Here is an 18,530-nt window from a genome sequence, read left to right as displayed (position 1 = left end):
TATATATATCTATATAGTTATATATATATATATATATATATATATATATATATATATATATATATATATATATATATATATATATATATATATATATATATATATACACTAAACATAAAATAAATGAATAAACGACAAAATAAACAACATGAATGGAATAAATGAACATTAGGATGAAAAGTACAATGAATATAGATGATCCACAAATAAATGAAAAGGATTGAATGTGACCAGGTAGTATCAGTGACCCATATCATTGACCGATAAATTAACCTCGTCGACTGACGTTTTACATTAAATTGAGTTCAAATGATTAAGGCACCGTACAGCAGCTGAGAGTTTGAGAAGCACCATGGAAGATTGTGAAGCACCTTCATGTTAGTTTTTATTAAATTTAGTTTAGATCTTTTGGTCTAAGATATTTCTATCAAAGATTAATTTATTATGTTAATTAAATTTACTTGGCCTAGGAGCATCAAACTCGTTTACATCTGTGAATGGTATTGTTTCACCTGACAGCTCTGATGGGCAGATTGGAGGTAAAGCTGCATGGAATGGCGGCTGTTCCTCTGAAGGCCTCTGCATCTGGTTGGATGATTGTGGTTGGTTGAATCACACTCTTCCATCTCTCTGCATTTAACAGTGGCAGTTGATTGAGCAACTTTTCTCTGATATCTTCGTAATCTGGTCGTCTTCTTCGTTGAGGTTCGCTTTCTCTGATATCTTGAACTGTTCTTCCTCGTCTTCATCTCTCTCAGCACGAGGATGAGTTGTCTCTTCACCCCCCTTTGTAGCAGCAGCAGGGGTCATTATGGCATCTTTGCCAGTTTAACAGTCTGTTGCTCTCAAGAGTTGCTGGAATAAATCTTCAGCACGTTGGTGCATCTCAGGTCAGAGCTGCATAGCACATTAGACGGCACGGTATCGTCAATAGCTGACAGATCAGGAACCGAATACCAGAGAAGAGGCGGAACCAGCGGAACCAAGAGGTACAGATCTGGGGTGCAGGATTTAAAGTTGTTGATCATTGTTGTAGTATTTTAGAAACTAGGTGGAGGAAGGCACTTCTTCAGGTTTTCGCTTCTTAGGCCGGATGGAGGTCTTCTCAGCCTGTGGAGATGTTCCTGCTCACAGGGGCCTTCAAGCCTGCATAAGGAAATAAATTGTAAAGACTGAATTAATTAAACAATTACAAAACATAGATAGTCATTATTATCATGACACAGACAGAGCTATTCAATTCAATTCAATTCAATTCAGTTTAATTTGTATAGCACAAAATTACAAATTACTATTTGCCTCAGAGGGATTTACAATCTGTACACATGCGACATCCTCTGTCCTCCCCTCACATTCACAGGAAAAACTCCCCTAAAAAAACCCCTTTAACAGGGAGAAAAAAGGAAGAAACCTCTGGGAGAACGACAGAGGAGGGATCCTTCTCCCAGGATGGACAGAATGCAATAGATGTCATGTGTACAGAATGAGCAGCATAACAGAGATACAACACATTCAATGTATATGACATAAATGATTCATATAATCACAGTAGTAAGCAGAGTAACGAAGGAAAAAATCAAGACTACTTATAATAAAAGCAGAAATGACTATAGTAGAATTAAAATAATGATATAGGGAATAATATTAGTAATGTGACTAATAATAATAATCGAGGTAGCAGTGGGTGTCAGGAGGCACGACCACGGTCCAGGTACCACAACGATTCATGGAAACCTGCGAGGCGAGAAAGCAAAAAGGGCTTCAGGGCGGAAGCAAAGCCAATATGCGTAATGGTACAGGGAATAGTAATAGTAATGTGACTAATAATAATAATAATGGTAGTAGCAGTGGGTGTCAGCAGGGCCACAGCAGCAGGCACAACCTATGTAGTTATACATTTATGTGTACATATATGCATAATAAATGAATGGATAACATTAATCTCAACATTTCAGCACGCATCAGTGTCCTGTCTGAGAGACAAGAAAAGGGGGGAGAAAGAACATTCCTTCCCCCCTCTGTTGTCCTGTGCTGTGGTTGAGATAAGTTTAAATGGCAGAAAACTAAAATAATTACAAACAGAGTTAGCTATCATGAAATTAACTATCCATAACTTTATAAACTCAGATGTTTTAATACAGATTATAAAATATAGGAATTTACAATGACTAGAACTAAAATATCAAGTAAAGGTTTCTTTAATTTGTTTATTACAATTGGATGCTTCTCTTTGTCCTCAGGAATAGGGATGCTCATAAAACCCAGAAAGGTGTGGTCATAAAACATGGAGTCACCCCAAGAGTTACCCCAAGTCTTATCTTCAGATAGTCCAGGCACAGTGTAATAACAGAGGTCTACCACTTAGTGCCCTTATAGGTTGTGAGAGCAGTTCCTGATAAATTTAGATTGTCTCATAGACACTTCAGTTTATAATGTCTTGGGGGAGGTCCACTACAGTATTGTTTACATTACATCAATATTTCATTTTTTAAATATTGCAGGTGTCTTCCATACTGGTAGTAGGGGAATCTAGGTCTGGTGTCCAATGAGAAGAGACTAGAATCCCAAGACCTGAAGCTTTATTTTTCCTTAAAGCAGTTGCTTTTGTGTCTCTACTCAAGACTTATACATTAGCATTTAAGTAGCCTAATATTTTTGTTAGTAAAACAAATAAATATTCTTTCTTAGTTTGTTAGGTGCCAATTAAATAAATTTGAACTGTTTATTTGATATTGTTCTAGTTCTGATGCTTGTCCATCCAAAACGTTTTGTTTCCCTCTTCTACTTTTCCTACAAGGCTTTAATGTGTCTTGTGTTGGATGATTGTGGTTATGTATCTGTACATTATTTTAGTAATTCAGTAAATACTGTGGTCTTTTTTCTAGCAGATTTCTCCCATTTCAACTTGTAATGTAGGAGTTGTTCTGAAGGCACCTGAACATAATCTCAAATCCTGAATCAATGTTTTATAAAAAAAAAAAAAAAAGGTATTTGCTTCAGACCCAAACACTGCAGCAAATACCTTTTTATACACATCAAATGACCACTTCTCTACTTATCAAGTAGACTTTCTGACAACTTCTTTACAATTAATTACAAATGTCTTCAACCTTCAAAAACATCCCATTCTCTATATTTCTAAATACTTCCTGGTGTTCCATTTATAACGTTTCCTGAACAGCGCTTCTTCCTGACTTGAACTGATCTTGTTCCACCTCAACAGACGACATTTAACCAAAACAGACGACATTTAACCAAAAAGCTTATTAATTACTAAACGTAATTAATAAGCCTTCCTTCACGTCAAGGCACAGACCTTCTCTCTATCAAACACATATTTATATTGCACTTTCCCTTTATAACCTTTCCTTAATCAGGCAATCGCATTGAGTTACCTAGTAACCTGCCACAATTCAGAAAATGCTGACATGTTGTGAAACATTACTTATTAGACAACATGTGTAGGTTTTATGTTGACATAAATAATATGTGTTTCCACTGCCATGTTCCGACGTTATGCCATCCCCTGAACGCACCATCGGACGTGGCTTCCTCTGCACTTCCTGCTTCCACACTGAACGACAACAAGATGCAGTAGTTTAACTGGATCAATGACAGTGTTATCAACGCTCCTCTTTCCACTGACAGCTGATGTAAATGTCACATCTGTGCAGCAGAGGCGTCTGGCAGTGATCACAGAGTAACCATGCAGTTCTCTCCCACCAACGGAGACTTTACGTTCGTCTCTTCGACAGAGGCTGAAGGTAAGCTAACGCTAAGCTAACGCCAAGCTAACGCCAAGCTAACGCCAGCAGAGACAGCTAGCAGGCCGAACAGAGCCCGACATGCACCGTTCACCTGACAGTCCACCAAGTACAAGCCAAGTCAGTGTGACCACATGTACTACGTGTCAGTCGACATGTTTCTATTCGACACAGCCTCCTGTTCAAATGTGCCAGCTGTCGTTAGCGTTGCTAACAAAGTCACGACCGATACAAGTCGTAGCAAACACACAGCACTGGAAAAGTTGGACTCTTTACAACACACTGCTTATTGTCCGCGTTTCGATGCCGTTCAGATAAGACCTGAAAGACCTAACGACACATGCAAAGCATCTGACTTCATGAAGAGCACATAACATATATTATTATTATTATTATTATTATTATTATTATTATTATTCCTTTATTGATCCCCATGGGGGGATTCAAGTGTTGCAGCAGCTCAACTACACAGACACAGATAATAAATACACATACTATACAACTACACAGACAATAAATACACATACTATACAACTACACAGACAATAAATACACATACTATACAACTACACAGACAATAAATACACATACTATACAACTACACAGACAATAAATACACATACTATACAACTACACAGACAATAAATACACATACTATACAACTACACAGACAATAAATACACATACTATACAACTACACAGACAATAAATACACATACTATACAACTACACAGACAATAAATACACATACTATACAACTACACAGACAATAAATACACATACTATACAACTACACAGACAATAAATACACATACTATACAACTACACAGACAATAAATACACATACTATACAACTACACAGACAATAAATACACATACTATACAACTACACAGACAATAAATACACATACTATACAACTACACAGACAATAAATACACATACTATACAACTACACAGACAATAAATACACATACTATACAACTACACAGACAATAAATACACATACTATACAACTACACAGACAATAAATACACATACTATACAACTACACAGACAATAAATACACATACTATACAACTACACAGACAATAAATACACATACTATACAACTACACAGACAATAAATACACATACTATACAACTACACAGACAATAAATACACATACTATACAACTACACAGACAATAAATACACATACTATACAACTACACAGACAATAAATACACATACTATACAACTACACAGACAATAATATACTGGCCACAATATCACTTGTAAACACTGGTCAGTGACAACCTTTCCATCATCTCATGTAGTAGATACATGTAACATTAAGAGGTCAAATAACAGACTAAATACACTAATATAAACTGAGAATAGAGACTAAAAATCGGGCTATAACGTTTTTTCTCTAATCTGTACCGATGTTGACATTGACATAAATATACTTAAAAAGAGAACGCATCAGTGCAAGTCAAGTACATGTTATTAAAAGCTGTAGAGTGAGGTGCAGAATTGTCCTTGAATATGAAACAGTACATGTGTAGTGTATAAACCCGGTACACTATGCACATACATGTAGATATACGAGGTATGGCTTCACTGCCAGAGGAGTCTTCTGTCCGGACACAGAGGAGAGGTGTTGAACTGGGTGATGGCAGCTGGCAGGAATGACCTCCCAATGATGGAAGATCAGAAGACTGATCACTCAATTAGTCTATAAAAGACTAGAAAATATTGAAAACTGCCCAGAGTCCAAGACGTGTCCTAGCCTTTTTTGTGTGAGAACCCAAAGATATTTCATTTTCAGGAAAAGGGCAGCAAAAACTGACATTGTCCAAATAGTTGACAAAATATTTCCGATTGATGACTAATGGTTTTCACTCCAGGTTGATGTTTTTCTACTATAATATTCAATAATGTTTACGCGGTACTGATATAAAAATGCTGAAATAGGGGGCACTTGCGAGATATGGATCTTAAAAAGCTTCATGTGTTAATGTGTGTATGTATTGCCTGTTCCACACCTGTCTACGATCAAACACTTAACTCTGCAAACAAACGTGTTTTCCACAGAGCTCAGTGGCACCATCAGTGCCCCGGATATTAAATTAAACGTGGGCAGCGAGAGTGGTAAAGACCCATATGCCACCACCTTCCTGAGGCAGCGAGGCTATGGCTGGCTGCTGGAAGTGGAGGAGGACGACAGTGAAGAGAACAAGCCTCTTCTGTGAGTGCATGTTGTCTTTTTGTTTTTTAACTCATCTTCATCTTTGTTGCCATAAATGCATGCGATGCTTAGAGTGTAGAGAGGGCAGCATTTGCTGGATCTGGCTGTACTTGTGACAGCTCACACGATCCTTTTAGTGGCTGCTACACAAGTCCTACACAGGAAAAAGAACAACCTTAGTGCAATCAAACTGATCATGCATCTCTAAGGTTCAATAACAGTGCACACTGTCATACTAAGGACATGCTAACCAGCTGATGAGCTTTCATTAAAAAGGATGCAGTGTTATCACTCATGTATAATTTGTGTGACTTCCCCCCCAACTTCATTCACACATCATGGCCACACAGTTTGGAATATTATGGGAGTTTCTGTTAAATTTATTTTGACTCCCGAACCGACCAGATTTGAATCCAGTCAATACTTTTTAGTAACTCATTCCTTCATACAGGTTGTCAGCTGTTCCTGTAAGGCACCTGAAAGTATAACAGCAAACCCTAAAGGCCTACACCTGTACCCAACCAGCCAGCTTGCTGTGTGGCTTCCTTTCATAAGGTTTGCCGGCTTTGTAGGAGCGGAGTCAGGTTAGAGAGTAAACCATGAATATAACAGTGAATGTTAAGTATAATTCTTCAGAAAATACATTTAAACAGCTTCCCATATACCAATCGAGATCCTGAGGGTGTTTCTTTACCAGCAGCTGAATATAATCACAGAGGTTAATCCAGAGCAGTAAAGGAGAGTCCTCTGTGTTCCTCCACATATTCTGGAGGCTTAAGCTGGTTGTTTCAGATTTTAACGAAGATAATGTCTTTACACACCCTAAACATCCTGCTGAGGAAATAGTGAAATAACGGACCCGATAAAAGTTTATTAAATGGTTTTTTTTTCAAACGCACTAAAAGCCATAAATGACGTGCCTCGTTTGACCAGCGTCAATTGATGCTCCATGGTGCACTGCAGGCATCAGCTTTGAAATGCCAACATAACAGAACCAGTAGTGTTTAAGAGAAAGCTCACTATTTAGTCTACTTTTTTTTTTTGTATTACAGTTGGAGTTCTTGGGACTACAAAAACACTTGGCCATTTGCTGTTGAACAGTGTTGTTACAGAGTGAAGCCCCTCTTACCTTATAAACCATCTTTGGCTGAGTACAGACACCCTCCTGCAGAGAGCACACAAACCGGCCATCAAGATACAAACCAAATTTACGTCAAGTAGTGGGAGCTGATGTGACCTACTGATGGCAACGTTTGTCACTTAAACCAGTGAAAGTGACAGATGTAGTATAATTGTTAATTAAGAATTTATTTATTAAAAAAAATATCCATAGCTTTTTATTCCTTTTAGCGCTCTACAAACAAATACTGCTGCTGCAGTAAAAAGGTCTGAGTCGAGGCGTCAAGGCAGTTTGACGCGCCTCATAGCGTTATTGGTGGTTGTTTGGCCATTTAAAACAATAGATGCGCTATAAATTGCACGTGTAAGACACTTTCAGTGCGTTTGGTCCTTTCATCATCACCGAGCTAAACGTGACCAGTAGTTGTGATATAGATTTTAAGGTAATTTCTTCCAGCGCTATTTAGGGATTAATTCAACACGGAATCATGATAGACAGCTGCTGCTGCTCAACCACTGAGCAAGCATGTTCCACTTTATGCCACATCCCAGTCAGCAGCAGCACAGAAACCAAAACGTGGCTGTTGGTGGGGCACTCTGGTTTTAGTAGTAGATGCAGATTCAACAGACTGGCACCGATCTGATGTCAACAGAAAGATCTGTCAGCCCTTTTAATGTAGTCCCACTTGTTGGTATTACATTTTTTCTTTTGTAATCGTCTCAGTGTAACACTGGTCATCATAATGTCATCTTGTGTGTGTGAGAAGGGAGGAGCTGGACATTGACCTGAAGGACATCTATTACAAGATTCGATGTGTGCTGATGCCAATGCCGTCATTGGGTTATAACCGGCAGGTGGTCAGAGACAACCCGGACTTCTGGGGCCCTCTAGCCGTGGTGCTGCTCTTCTCTATGATCTCCATCTATGGACAGTTCAGGGTGAGCAGGACACAAAAAAGCCCCACTGTGTCCACCGTCATCCTGTTCCAGAATTTTCTATTAGCCCTTTTCCACTGCAGGAACATAACTAACCATTACCTGAACTTTTAAAAAGCGTATGATGCTAGGGTGCGGCTCACATGTCCATTTTATTTAACCAGCTGGTACGTTTTGGATATACATCATAATAAAAGTTTCTGGCGCGACCAAATATAATAATATTAGATCCTTTTATGTACTGATTGGTAGGCAATTGACCCGTCACTGAGCCTATCCACTGGCTGCAACTCCATCAATGATCTAGAAACGTTTATCTCATTCCGTTCTAGGTAAAGAGTATCACTATATAACACAGAGTTTCAGTTACAATTGACAGTTCTGCTTATAACATCTGAAAGTACCTGAAACTTGCATTTCAAGTAATATCAGCTTCTGAGCAGTTAGATCTAGGAACTCGTAACCAAAGCGTGCGGAGAACAGTGGAAACGCAGGCAGAATCTGTGATATTGGATACACACAAAGTTACGTTTGTTTAGTTCCTGAAGTGGAAAAGGTTTATAAGTGTCTTAGGCCTTTGCATCACTTACAGTCTAGATTAACATTTAGGAGAAACCAATGGATTTTGGTCTGTTAATGCTTTTGAGTTAAAGGTAGAAATCCGCATTTTCTATTTTAAGACCTCAGAATTCATGTAAAGACATATTTGTGGAGCTGTTCTTTAGCACACATGGTTGAAAATGTGGATGGTCAGTGAATTATCGTGGTACCTTCTCACAGTTTTCAGTAAGGACACTAAACTCTGCTTCTATTTTGCAGGTTGTGTCTTGGATCATCACCATCTGGATATTTGGATCACTAACAATCTTCCTGCTGGCTCGTGTTCTCGGTGGTGAGGTAAGTGCCGCTGACACCTAGTTATCTTCTGCAGCCAGTCAAAGTAGAGTCAGACATGACTCAAACTTGTTCTTATTGAGTCCATTGTTCTCTTGAGCAGGTTTCCTTCGGCCAGGTTCTTGGAGTGATCGGATATTCCCTTCTTCCTCTCATCGTTATAGCCCCTCTGCTCTTAGTGATCGGAGGGTTTGAGGTGGTTTCTACACTAATCAAAGTGAGTCAAAGGCCCCATAATAATATAAACATCAACAACAACAACAACAAGAAGTTTTCATGCTGTGTAAAAATAAAAATTTGATAGATATGTGTGATAACTAGGGATGGTAATTTTAATTTTCCCACTTTGAATTCATTTCATTTTAAAATTCTATATACATTTTTAAAAGCATTTATTTAGTCATGAAAAAGTTTTGATATGAATAGGGAGAGTTAATCCTAAAGATAACTCTCCCTACCTGAAAGCCATCGTAGTTCTACGACGCGCTTGGAAACTCCACTGAGTTCTACACAACTCAGTGGAGTTTTACTGTCAGCCATTCTTAAGTGAAACAGAAGTGGTTGAGGGAGAAAAAAAACCAAAAAACATGGCTAAGCGGCATAAACGACTTGTGAACTCTTGATACAGGTCAAAAGGCAGAAAGGGGATTCAATATCTTATTATTGCATTGTAGATTAACGTATGATTATATTTTTTCGATTAATATTTTATAGCCAAAGTGTCTAAAATGTCAGATAAAAGTGAAAAATGTCCTACTTAATTTCCCAGAGCCCAAGGTGATGTATTAGTCTAAGACCCAAGGATAATAGAATTTACAATTATATTATATAAAGATGTGCTGTAAATCTTCACATTTGAGGAGTCAGACACGGATAATGTGTGACATTTTTGCTGAATTTTTTTTTTGGAGTTATTACCGCAGTAACAACTATTCCTCTTGGTCCACATGGGTTGGAGAGCTCGAACATTCAAATCGATTACTTTACTTTTTCACTATTTGTTATGTTGCCCTGTGCTTAAGCCCCCCTAAAGCATCCCCTGCTTTATGGTCTGTTTGACTCTAAATGGAGCATCATTTACTAAATGAACATCATGCTGTATTGAAGAAGACTTGAAACTAGAGATTGAGACCATAAACTCATGTTTACAATGTTTACTGAGGGAATAAATCAAGAGAGAAGTAGAGTCATTTTCTCATAGACTTCTATACAACCAGAGGAGTCGCCCCCTGATGGACAGTAGAGAGAATGCAGCTTTAAGACATGAAGCATTGACTTTATTTTTTAGAACCGGAGGTTGCCGACTGGTGCCTCAACACAATCCTGCTGGTGAGCTCTGCAGGCAGTTCCTTGCATCTCAACTCTCTGACGTATAAAGACAGGCGTGTGTCCAATCAATCGAATTTACAACAGGTGGACTCCACTCAAGGTTTAGAAACATCTCAAAGAGGAATCGAGAGAAATGGAAGGCACCTGAGCTTAATTTCAAGTGTCATTGCAAAAGGTCTGAATTCTTATATCAATGTGGTACTTTAGTATTTTTCTTTTTACTACATTTGCAAAAAAATCTAAATTCCTTACTCATTATGATTATTTCCTGTCTGTTCTGATCTTTCAGCTGTTCGGAGTGTTCTGGGCTGCTTACAGTGCTGCCTCACTGCTTGTCGGAGATGAATTTAAAACAAAGAAGCCCCTTCTCATTTATCCCATTCTCCTTTTGTATATCTACTTCCTGTCATTATATACTGGTGTGTGACTGGATGAATTGAAACTGGACCTTTTCATGGACACTGACCCTTGGCCATGGGGGGAGGAGTCAAACTACAGTACGAGGATTTTTTAAAAAGGTGTTCATTTCTTTTTTAACTCTATTATATAGTAGATGGTGGGGATGTTAGGAGTAAATAACATTGTATATAGTAGTGTCCCTCATGTCTTTGGTCAATAAAATGCATATGCTTTTACAGCTTAAACGTCAGGATGCAGACTTCTCGTTAAACCACAGGGGAAAAAACAGGGTTGTATAATGATTTAATGATTTCTCTTATGCTCTTGATCAAACTGAAGAATGTGGTGCCAAATATGTGGTGTTCATGATGAAGGAAGAATTCAAGAGAAGAGACAGCACCACAAAAAAAGAAAGAGATTGTTAAGCTTAATGTTCTTCATTGTTATGCACTGTGGTGTACTATGAGAGTCCATCTATGCTTTCATATTTCACAGACTTGTTTTCCTAAGTTTTGGATTTTAGCAGCAGAGGAAAGTGAACTGGGGCAATTAGAGGAATATAAACCATTGTCTGCTAAATGTGGTGCCATGTTTCCCCAGCCTTGAGTCTGGTTTGTCAGCCGTTAAATACAGAGTTATAATCACTTGATCAACAATTACAGTAAATTAATAGTTATTCGGCACCTAAACATCTGGTATTTCCTGTTTGTTTTTTTCACAATATAAAGTAAACACAGATGACTACTGTGCTGTATATACCTAAAACTGTAAATGAGTCAGCATTTTGCATTATGTTTCAAATGTGGTATTCATATGTGAAGATTATCTTGCAAAATGTACAAATGTGTACGTATCATAAACGTTTGTATGGCGCAGAGCTTATTTTCTATAATAATCGAAAATCCAAATGAAAAATACCATTGACTTCCGAGTTGGCCCACAAAATATGTCTTCCCTGCAGCTCTATATTGTAACAGACATAAGAAGGTCTCAACGGGTTGGATTACATTACATTACATTACAGTCATTTAGCAGACGCTTTTCTCCAAAGCGACTTACAGTCAGTAGTATGTTACATATCATTCACCCATTCACACACTGATGACAGGCTACCATCAAGGTGCCACCATCAGACTCTAACTAACATTCATCATCCAGTCCACACCGATGGCCTTCAGGAGCAACTTGGGGTTAAGTGTCTTGCCCAAGGACACATCGACTGCCGAAGCCGGGTATCGAACCACCGATCCTCTGAATGGAGAACTACCTTGCTCTCCACTACGCCACAGCCACCCACAAAACCTCATTAGTTTGTAATTATAAGATAAATAATAGCTGTGTCCCTGTTCCTATAATGCATACTTATTCTATAGGTTTTAACTGTGTAACATCACACTGGAAAAGTAACCGGGGCCCAGGTAATCGAGCACAGGATTGGTAGATGGATCCCCACCTTATCCGGTCCATAGTCTAAGTGTCCCTGGACAAGACACTGAACCCCAAGTTGTTCCCGATGATCAGGCCAGCACTCTGCTTGCGGCCACCTGTGTGTGAATGAGCTGCAAAAACCTTGCAAAGAACTTTGGATAAAACTGATTTAAAAAATAAAACCAAAGTATACTGTTGTGGCAGTTAGTAAAAAATATAATTCTGCAATAACAGGATGCATCATGGATGACGTCAGACATAGTTACGTCATACTGTAACTTTGGAATCCTAACTAGCTGTCTTGTCACCACCACCCAAAATTATTTTTATGTTCCTCCATTTCCTTTGTGCATTGCATTATGGAAGTTAAGTCCATCAAACGCACACAAAAAAGCCAATATTTGGTATGCCTGCTGTCTTGTATGCCTACTTAATTTTGAGGGTGGGAACAATATTTTTAAAGCTTGCTTAAAATGAGTATTCAGTACGGATTTGGGACACGCCATTAGTTTTATGTGTTATCCAATTCAATCTTAATTTCAATCTCGCAAAAGCGTGCATAGCAATGATAAAAACCACAGCAAGTCATCATTCCATTAAAAAGAACCATTCATATGTAGGCTATCTTTACAGTGTTTTCTGAGCCTGGATGAGTCTCGAATGCAGCTCTTCCTTTGGCTGCTTAAAACCTCTATGATGCTGTTCTCTGACTCATCCAAGCTTAGAATGCTAACTTTTGCTAACTAGCACTTAACACATGGTACAGCTGAGGCTGCTGTTAAAGTCAGTAATATAGTTAAATTAAACATACTTAATTCGTACCACAGGGGGGCAAATCCTCAAAAATAGCTTTTTATTGAGGACTCAGCATAAGATGTACTAGAGATGTTTGTGTTTGTGCTCAACAAAGACACGCCATCCAGTACATTCAAAAAAGCCTATAAGGTCCTCAGTGTTATTCTCTGATGAGACCTTAGATATTTTGGAAATGGGTTTCTCTCTCTGAATACTTGGTTGGTATGCAGGAGCAAGCCAAACAACGCTGTGGTCAGTGGTGCCAAGGCCTGGCAGGGGGTAAGATCTGTATGCTCTTTGAACAGAACCATAACATTTGTTAGATATGTAGGACGTTCAATTTACTGATGAAATGCAGGTTCAGCACCATCCAGTGGACAGTGGTTGAAGTCAGCTGGTAATAACGTAGATTGTGCCCATCTAGAACTTCGGATGCATTGTTTACATTCGTGGGCATGATTTTCACCACTGCATATTTAAGTTGCTGGAATTCTTTAAGGGAATAATGTGGTCAAAGAGACACAGTCAGCCTTACATTCTTTCTCCTGTAACTACAGTCTTACACCACTTGTGTTCTTGTTTAGTTTTTGACTGGTGTACAGTGACCGCACTGCTTCATACACACAAAGCACATCATCAATTTCTTTAATAATGTTAAGTTTATTAAACTACTAACTACACAATCACAACTAATAACTACTAAATAGACTAATTAATAAATAAATCAGATGTTAAATGAGCACAATGGATACAGTAGGGAACTACTGATGAATGACCACTGTATTTTCCAGGGCAAATCAGTGGAGGATATCCTCCACACTGACCAATGAAATTGAATTAATGCACTGTTCCAGGTTTTGAAGCAAGTCGATATGTATTATATTTTGATGGGAGACCCTACTTTGGATTTATGCTTCTTAATGAGCATCAACCCAACTACCACAGGAAAATGTGTTGTTTCTCCTGGCAATTTTGATGGCAGGTGGACGTCTTCGGCATTCTTTGATCCAGCAGGAAGACTCGGCTAGAGAGAGCGTTGATCTATCCATCTCAGCAGGTGGGAGAACGGTACCATCTTTACTCAATCCTGCTCATATCTTGTCTGTGTAATACACAGATGGTACTGCAATGATTACCAAGTTGAGTGATAACATGTAGCCTACACACTAGGAAAATGAAACGTCTAAGTGCAGTTAATGGCAGCATTGCCCATGCCTTACCAGTCCTTTCTACAGCCATAACTTTTACATTCTAGGCTGCATTACAAGCCAAATAACTATCAGACAAACTCAACATGACTACAGGCCTAATAAAAGCAAATGCTAAAAGTGGCATGCTAACATGCTCACAATTAAAATACAAACATGCTGATGTTAAGCAGGTATAACCTTGACCATGTTCAAATGTAGTATGATAGTATGCTAACATTTGCTAATTAGCAATCAAAACAAATTAGGCTACAGCTGAGGCAGATGGGAATTTCGCATTTTGCAGGTATTTCGTCATAAACCAAGGACAAATGGAAAATCTGACTTTGATTACACTAGATCAAAAGTCAGGATCACCAAAGTTTTTACAATTCATTGTGAGGGGAACATGAACGTCTGTATCAAATGGCATGGCAATTCTTCCCACAGATGTGGCATTTCACTCAGAAACAACATGCCATTGACTTGGTGGCACTAGAGGAAAAGTAATTAGGACACATGGTCTGGGAATCGTGAATGTCTGTACCACATTCTGTGCCAATCCGTCGAGCAGACGTTGGGCACTTTCAGGGGAAAGGTCAGGGGATCAGAGGGATTCATCCTTCTGGTGCATACTGGCGCTGCCATTCTTAGAGCCATGTTGCTAACATAAAAAAACCTTGGCAACCTAAGGTTGGTTAATCATACCACTGCATGCCAATGACTGCCAGTGTGGTTGAGATATAAACCTTTAAGCTCCCAATGACACCAATAACAATGTGTTTGCTGTCATTATCAACCAGATTATCAACCATATTTTAGTGCCATCATTCAGTCCAATGGTTGGGATTTGCAGATTTGTCTGCACAGCATTGAGTGCCACTGTACAGGGTGCTGTCAGGGGAAGAAGAGACTGCATAAGGTGCTCTTATGGGATGCTCCACAACAGAGCTTGATTTTATGAGTGGCGCCACATGTCAATAAGCGGTGGTGCGACCTTTCAGGAACTCAAAGCGCTAGGTATGGTTCAACTACATTTTAAAGTCCAACTGAAATAAACTGCAGGTTTTGTTTTGTTGTGCCTTTCTATCTACAGCATACATATCTGATCTGTATAGGACATGTCCTGTGTTATCCTTTGAGGAAACATCAGCACTCAAAAGGGAGACATTTATTTTCATATATTTTAGTTTTGTGTGCCTCAAATTTGTGCATTAACTAGTTACAATGTCGACATAGATGGAGGACATCTCAGCCTTTGTGATCATTTTAAAGTATTTGCATTAAGCACTAGTGGCCCCTGTCTATCATTGACCAGAGGTGACAACCCAGACTGCTGCTACAGACACAAGAGCCGCAGCATTAAACACCCTCCCGCATTAGCTTTCCTCAAATTCTTTCCTTATTAAACTTAGAAACATGGACATAGTATGTCTTGTGTTGTACCTTAACTTGTTGAACAAGACTACAAACTAAAATACCAGAGCAAGGTGAACTGCTAATATCAATTTGCTGGCTTGGTCAGTTTAAATGGTAAATTATTTGATGGTCTTCTTGAACACTACTGCTAACTAAATACTGTCCCACAGCTTCCAGTGTAAGGTTGTTAAAATCTCTCTCTGTACACCTTTTGGCTCCACTTTAGTTACTGTTAAAGATTAACACTTCTGATTTTTCCAGAAAAATTTAATCGATGAAACTCTTCGTTAAAGAAAAGAGACAATCATGCTGTCTACAAAGAGAAAAGGTGCGTTTGTATTTTGAGACAGAGTGCAGATGTAAGAGTCAGTTGTTATAGTCTTCTTGCATAGTGATACATGACATCTAGAGATTTCCGAGTGGAGGTTGATGCCAACACCATAATCTAGGCAGCTTCTGAGGTAGGTTAAACTTCCTTAGCTTGCTCAGGGAGTTCATCATCTGCTTGGCCTTTTCCCTGGTTGTGTCATATTAATTCACCGTCCTGGGATATGGTGGATCCCACAAACCTTATGGCTTCCACAGTAGACGGTGATATTCTTTAGGCTACCACCGCAATTTCACTGCAAGTCAAACTACTATGAAAAGGGCCTATACTTAATTTAAATAAGCATGCTTATGAATGCTTTTCATGACTGTGATCGTGGGACCTTTATAATGTACAGGGAACATACCATAGTGCTGCCTGGCCTTCATCTCTGTAAGTACTGAACAGATATATTCGAAACTTACTTGACGATGTATATTAATCTTCCAAAATATAAATGTAATGCTATTGCCCTTGCACGGTTGATCGCCACGACAGATCCTCTAAATGGAAGGCTGAAACACACCTATAATCTTTGCATAAGAGATTAAATGCAAGTTTTACAGGTAGAGACAGTTAGATGAAATTTTACGGGGCCTGCTGTAAAGTTTTGTAAGGCAGCCATTCATCATCAGCTATGTTGAATAATAGATATTGAGTATGATATTGGATGATGCAAAAATTGCTGAAATGTGCAGCAAAACCTTTCAGCAATATACCTGCTGCAAAGACATTCACGGTGAGGATGTGATGTGTGTTTTGTCAGCAAAATATATTTTCCTCTGGCCATTAATTTAAATTTTCTATGATTAATATTACAGTTCCTTCTTATTACTTTTGTTTACATATAATTTAGTTGTTGGTGTGTTTTTTTGTAAATATTAGGCTTCATATTGAAGGCACTAAAGTGAAGGTTTGATTTAAAAAGTAAGATTCAACTACGTGGTAATGCTTGAGGTAGTAGTTTGTGGTGTATATAACTGGACTGCATCAATTGTGTATCCACTGCAGGGCACAGTAAACTTGTTACATTTGTTACTTATTATTTTTTGTTGCAGAGCTATTATTTTAATGGTCAATTGAGGAGAGATTGAGGGAGATTTTATTGTCTGTGTCTGTGTAGTTGTATAGTATGTGTATTTATTGTCTGTGTAGTTGTATAGTATGTGTATTTATTGTCTGTGTAGTTGTATAGTATGTGTATTTATTGTCTGTGTAGTTGTATAGTATGTGTATTTATTGTCTGTGTAGTTGTATAGTATATTTATTGTCTGTGTAGTTGTATAGTATGTGTATTTATTGTCTGTGTAGTTGTATAGTATGTGTATTTATTGTCTGTGTAGTTGTATAGTATGTGTATTTATTGTCTGTGTAGTTGTATAGTATGTGTATTTATTGTCTGTGTAGTTGTATAGTATGTGTATTTATTGTCTGTGTAGTTGTATAGTATGTGTATTTATTGTCTGTGTAGTTGTATAGTATGTGTATTTATTGTCTGTGTAGTTTATAGTATGTGTATTTATTGTCTGTGTAGTTGTATAGTAGTTGTATAGTATTTTTATTGTCTGTGTAGTTGTATAGTATGTGTATTTATTGTCTGTGTAGTTGTATAGTATGTGTATTTATTGTCTGTGTAGTTGTATAGTATGTGTATTTATTGTCTGTGTAGTTGTATAGTATGTGTATTTATTGTCTGTGTAGTTGTATAGTATGTGTATTTATTGTCTGTGTCTGTGTAGTTGAGCTGCTGCAACACTTGAATTCCCCCCATGGGGATCAATAAAGGAATATAATAATATAATAATAATAATTCTGTATTCCACCCGTTGTTCTCGTTTCACACTCGGTGTTATCGCGAGAAGTGGCAGTGCGATACGCTAGCACCGTTCACCTACCGCGTCACTGACAGAAGCCCAGCAAGGAGTTCCTCAGCGCTGATGGTGAATAGCCACTGCTGCGGCAACGGGCGGAGGAGAAGAAGCCGCAGAGGGAGAGAGCAGTGGCGGAGGATTGACAAGTCGAAGTCAATCTCTTAGAATTAGCAGTTCTACGTATATTATTGAATCCTTACAAACCCCAGAAGCAAGGGAAGGGAAAAAACAAGGAAAGATGGCGGCCGCGGCCTCGCCGGGCTCCGGCTCGTCCACCCCTTCAGACTGGATCGTAGTGAGAGACGGCTGCCTGCGTTGCGACGAGGAGGGCCTCCGCAGCCTCTCCTACCACCCGGCCCTCAACGCGGTCTTGGCCGTGACGAGCCGCGGCAGCATCAAAGTGATTGACGGCACTTCGGGGGCCATTCTCCAGGCTTCAGCGATGCACGGTAAGCCCCGGAGCCCTGTGCCGTGTCCCGACACCAGCCACCGGTTGTCAACAGACACAGACGCTGAACACGACTGAGCCGTGACCACCGGGAGCTAACGGAGCTAACGGAGCTAACGGGAGCTAACGGAAGCTAACGGAGCTAACGGAGCTAACGGAGCTAACGGGAGCTGTTGCGTTTGCGGCCTAACGTTCGGTGGAATATTTGGCAGAGTGTTTGTTCAGCCTGTTGTTTTTGCTTATGCAGCGTCCTTGGATCTGTTTGTAGTTGAGCTTAAACCGGTGCTCGTTTAACTCTGCTATTTGCTTCTGTTTACTCCATGAAGCTAGGAGCTAACGCTAG

General features: G+C 39.0%; 2 protein-coding genes across 2 annotated transcripts in view; both read left to right on the top strand.

The window, feature by feature from the left end:
• Positions 1 to 3,522: 3,522 nt before the first annotated feature.
• yipf4 (Yip1 domain family, member 4) lies at positions 3,523 to 11,545 on the top strand. The gene is made up of 6 exons (XM_054600119.1): positions 3,523 to 3,764; positions 5,842 to 5,995; positions 7,882 to 8,053; positions 8,870 to 8,947; positions 9,048 to 9,161; positions 10,563 to 11,545. The coding sequence occupies exons 1-6, from the start codon at positions 3,707 to 3,709 to the stop codon at positions 10,698 to 10,700; spliced, it is 714 nt and encodes a 237-aa protein (XP_054456094.1). The 5' UTR covers positions 3,523 to 3,706; the 3' UTR covers positions 10,701 to 11,545.
• Positions 11,546 to 17,750: 6,205 nt separating this feature from the next.
• Positions 17,751 to 18,530, top strand: part of birc6 (baculoviral IAP repeat containing 6) — a 101,241-nt gene continuing 100,461 nt past the window's right edge. The window contains 1 exon segment of the mRNA XM_054600455.1: positions 17,751 to 18,188. Within this exon segment, the coding sequence (XP_054456430.1) occupies positions 17,978 to 18,188 (211 nt within the window). The 5' untranslated portion in view covers positions 17,751 to 17,977.

Source organism: Anoplopoma fimbria, chromosome 6 (assembly GCF_027596085.1).
Source record: "Anoplopoma fimbria isolate UVic2021 breed Golden Eagle Sablefish chromosome 6, Afim_UVic_2022, whole genome shotgun sequence".
Classification (NCBI taxonomy): domain Eukaryota; kingdom Metazoa; phylum Chordata; class Actinopteri; order Perciformes; family Anoplopomatidae; genus Anoplopoma; species Anoplopoma fimbria.
The sequence above is the reverse complement of the archived record's forward strand: the minus strand, read 5'-3'. Positions and strand labels throughout refer to the sequence as shown.

Excerpts from the sequence above, each read along its gene's own strand:
- yipf4 (XM_054600119.1), top strand. The coding sequence starts at position 3,707 with ATGCAGTTCTCTCCCACCAACGGAGACTTTACGTTCGTCTCTTCGACA. Across the intron at positions 3,765-5,841 it reads CTCTTCGACAGAGGCTGAAG|AGCTCAGTGGCACCATCAGT; the intron begins GTAAGCTAACGC and ends TGTTTTCCACAG. Across the intron at positions 5,996-7,881 it reads GAAGAGAACAAGCCTCTTCT|GGAGGAGCTGGACATTGACC; the intron begins GTGAGTGCATGT and ends GTGTGTGAGAAG.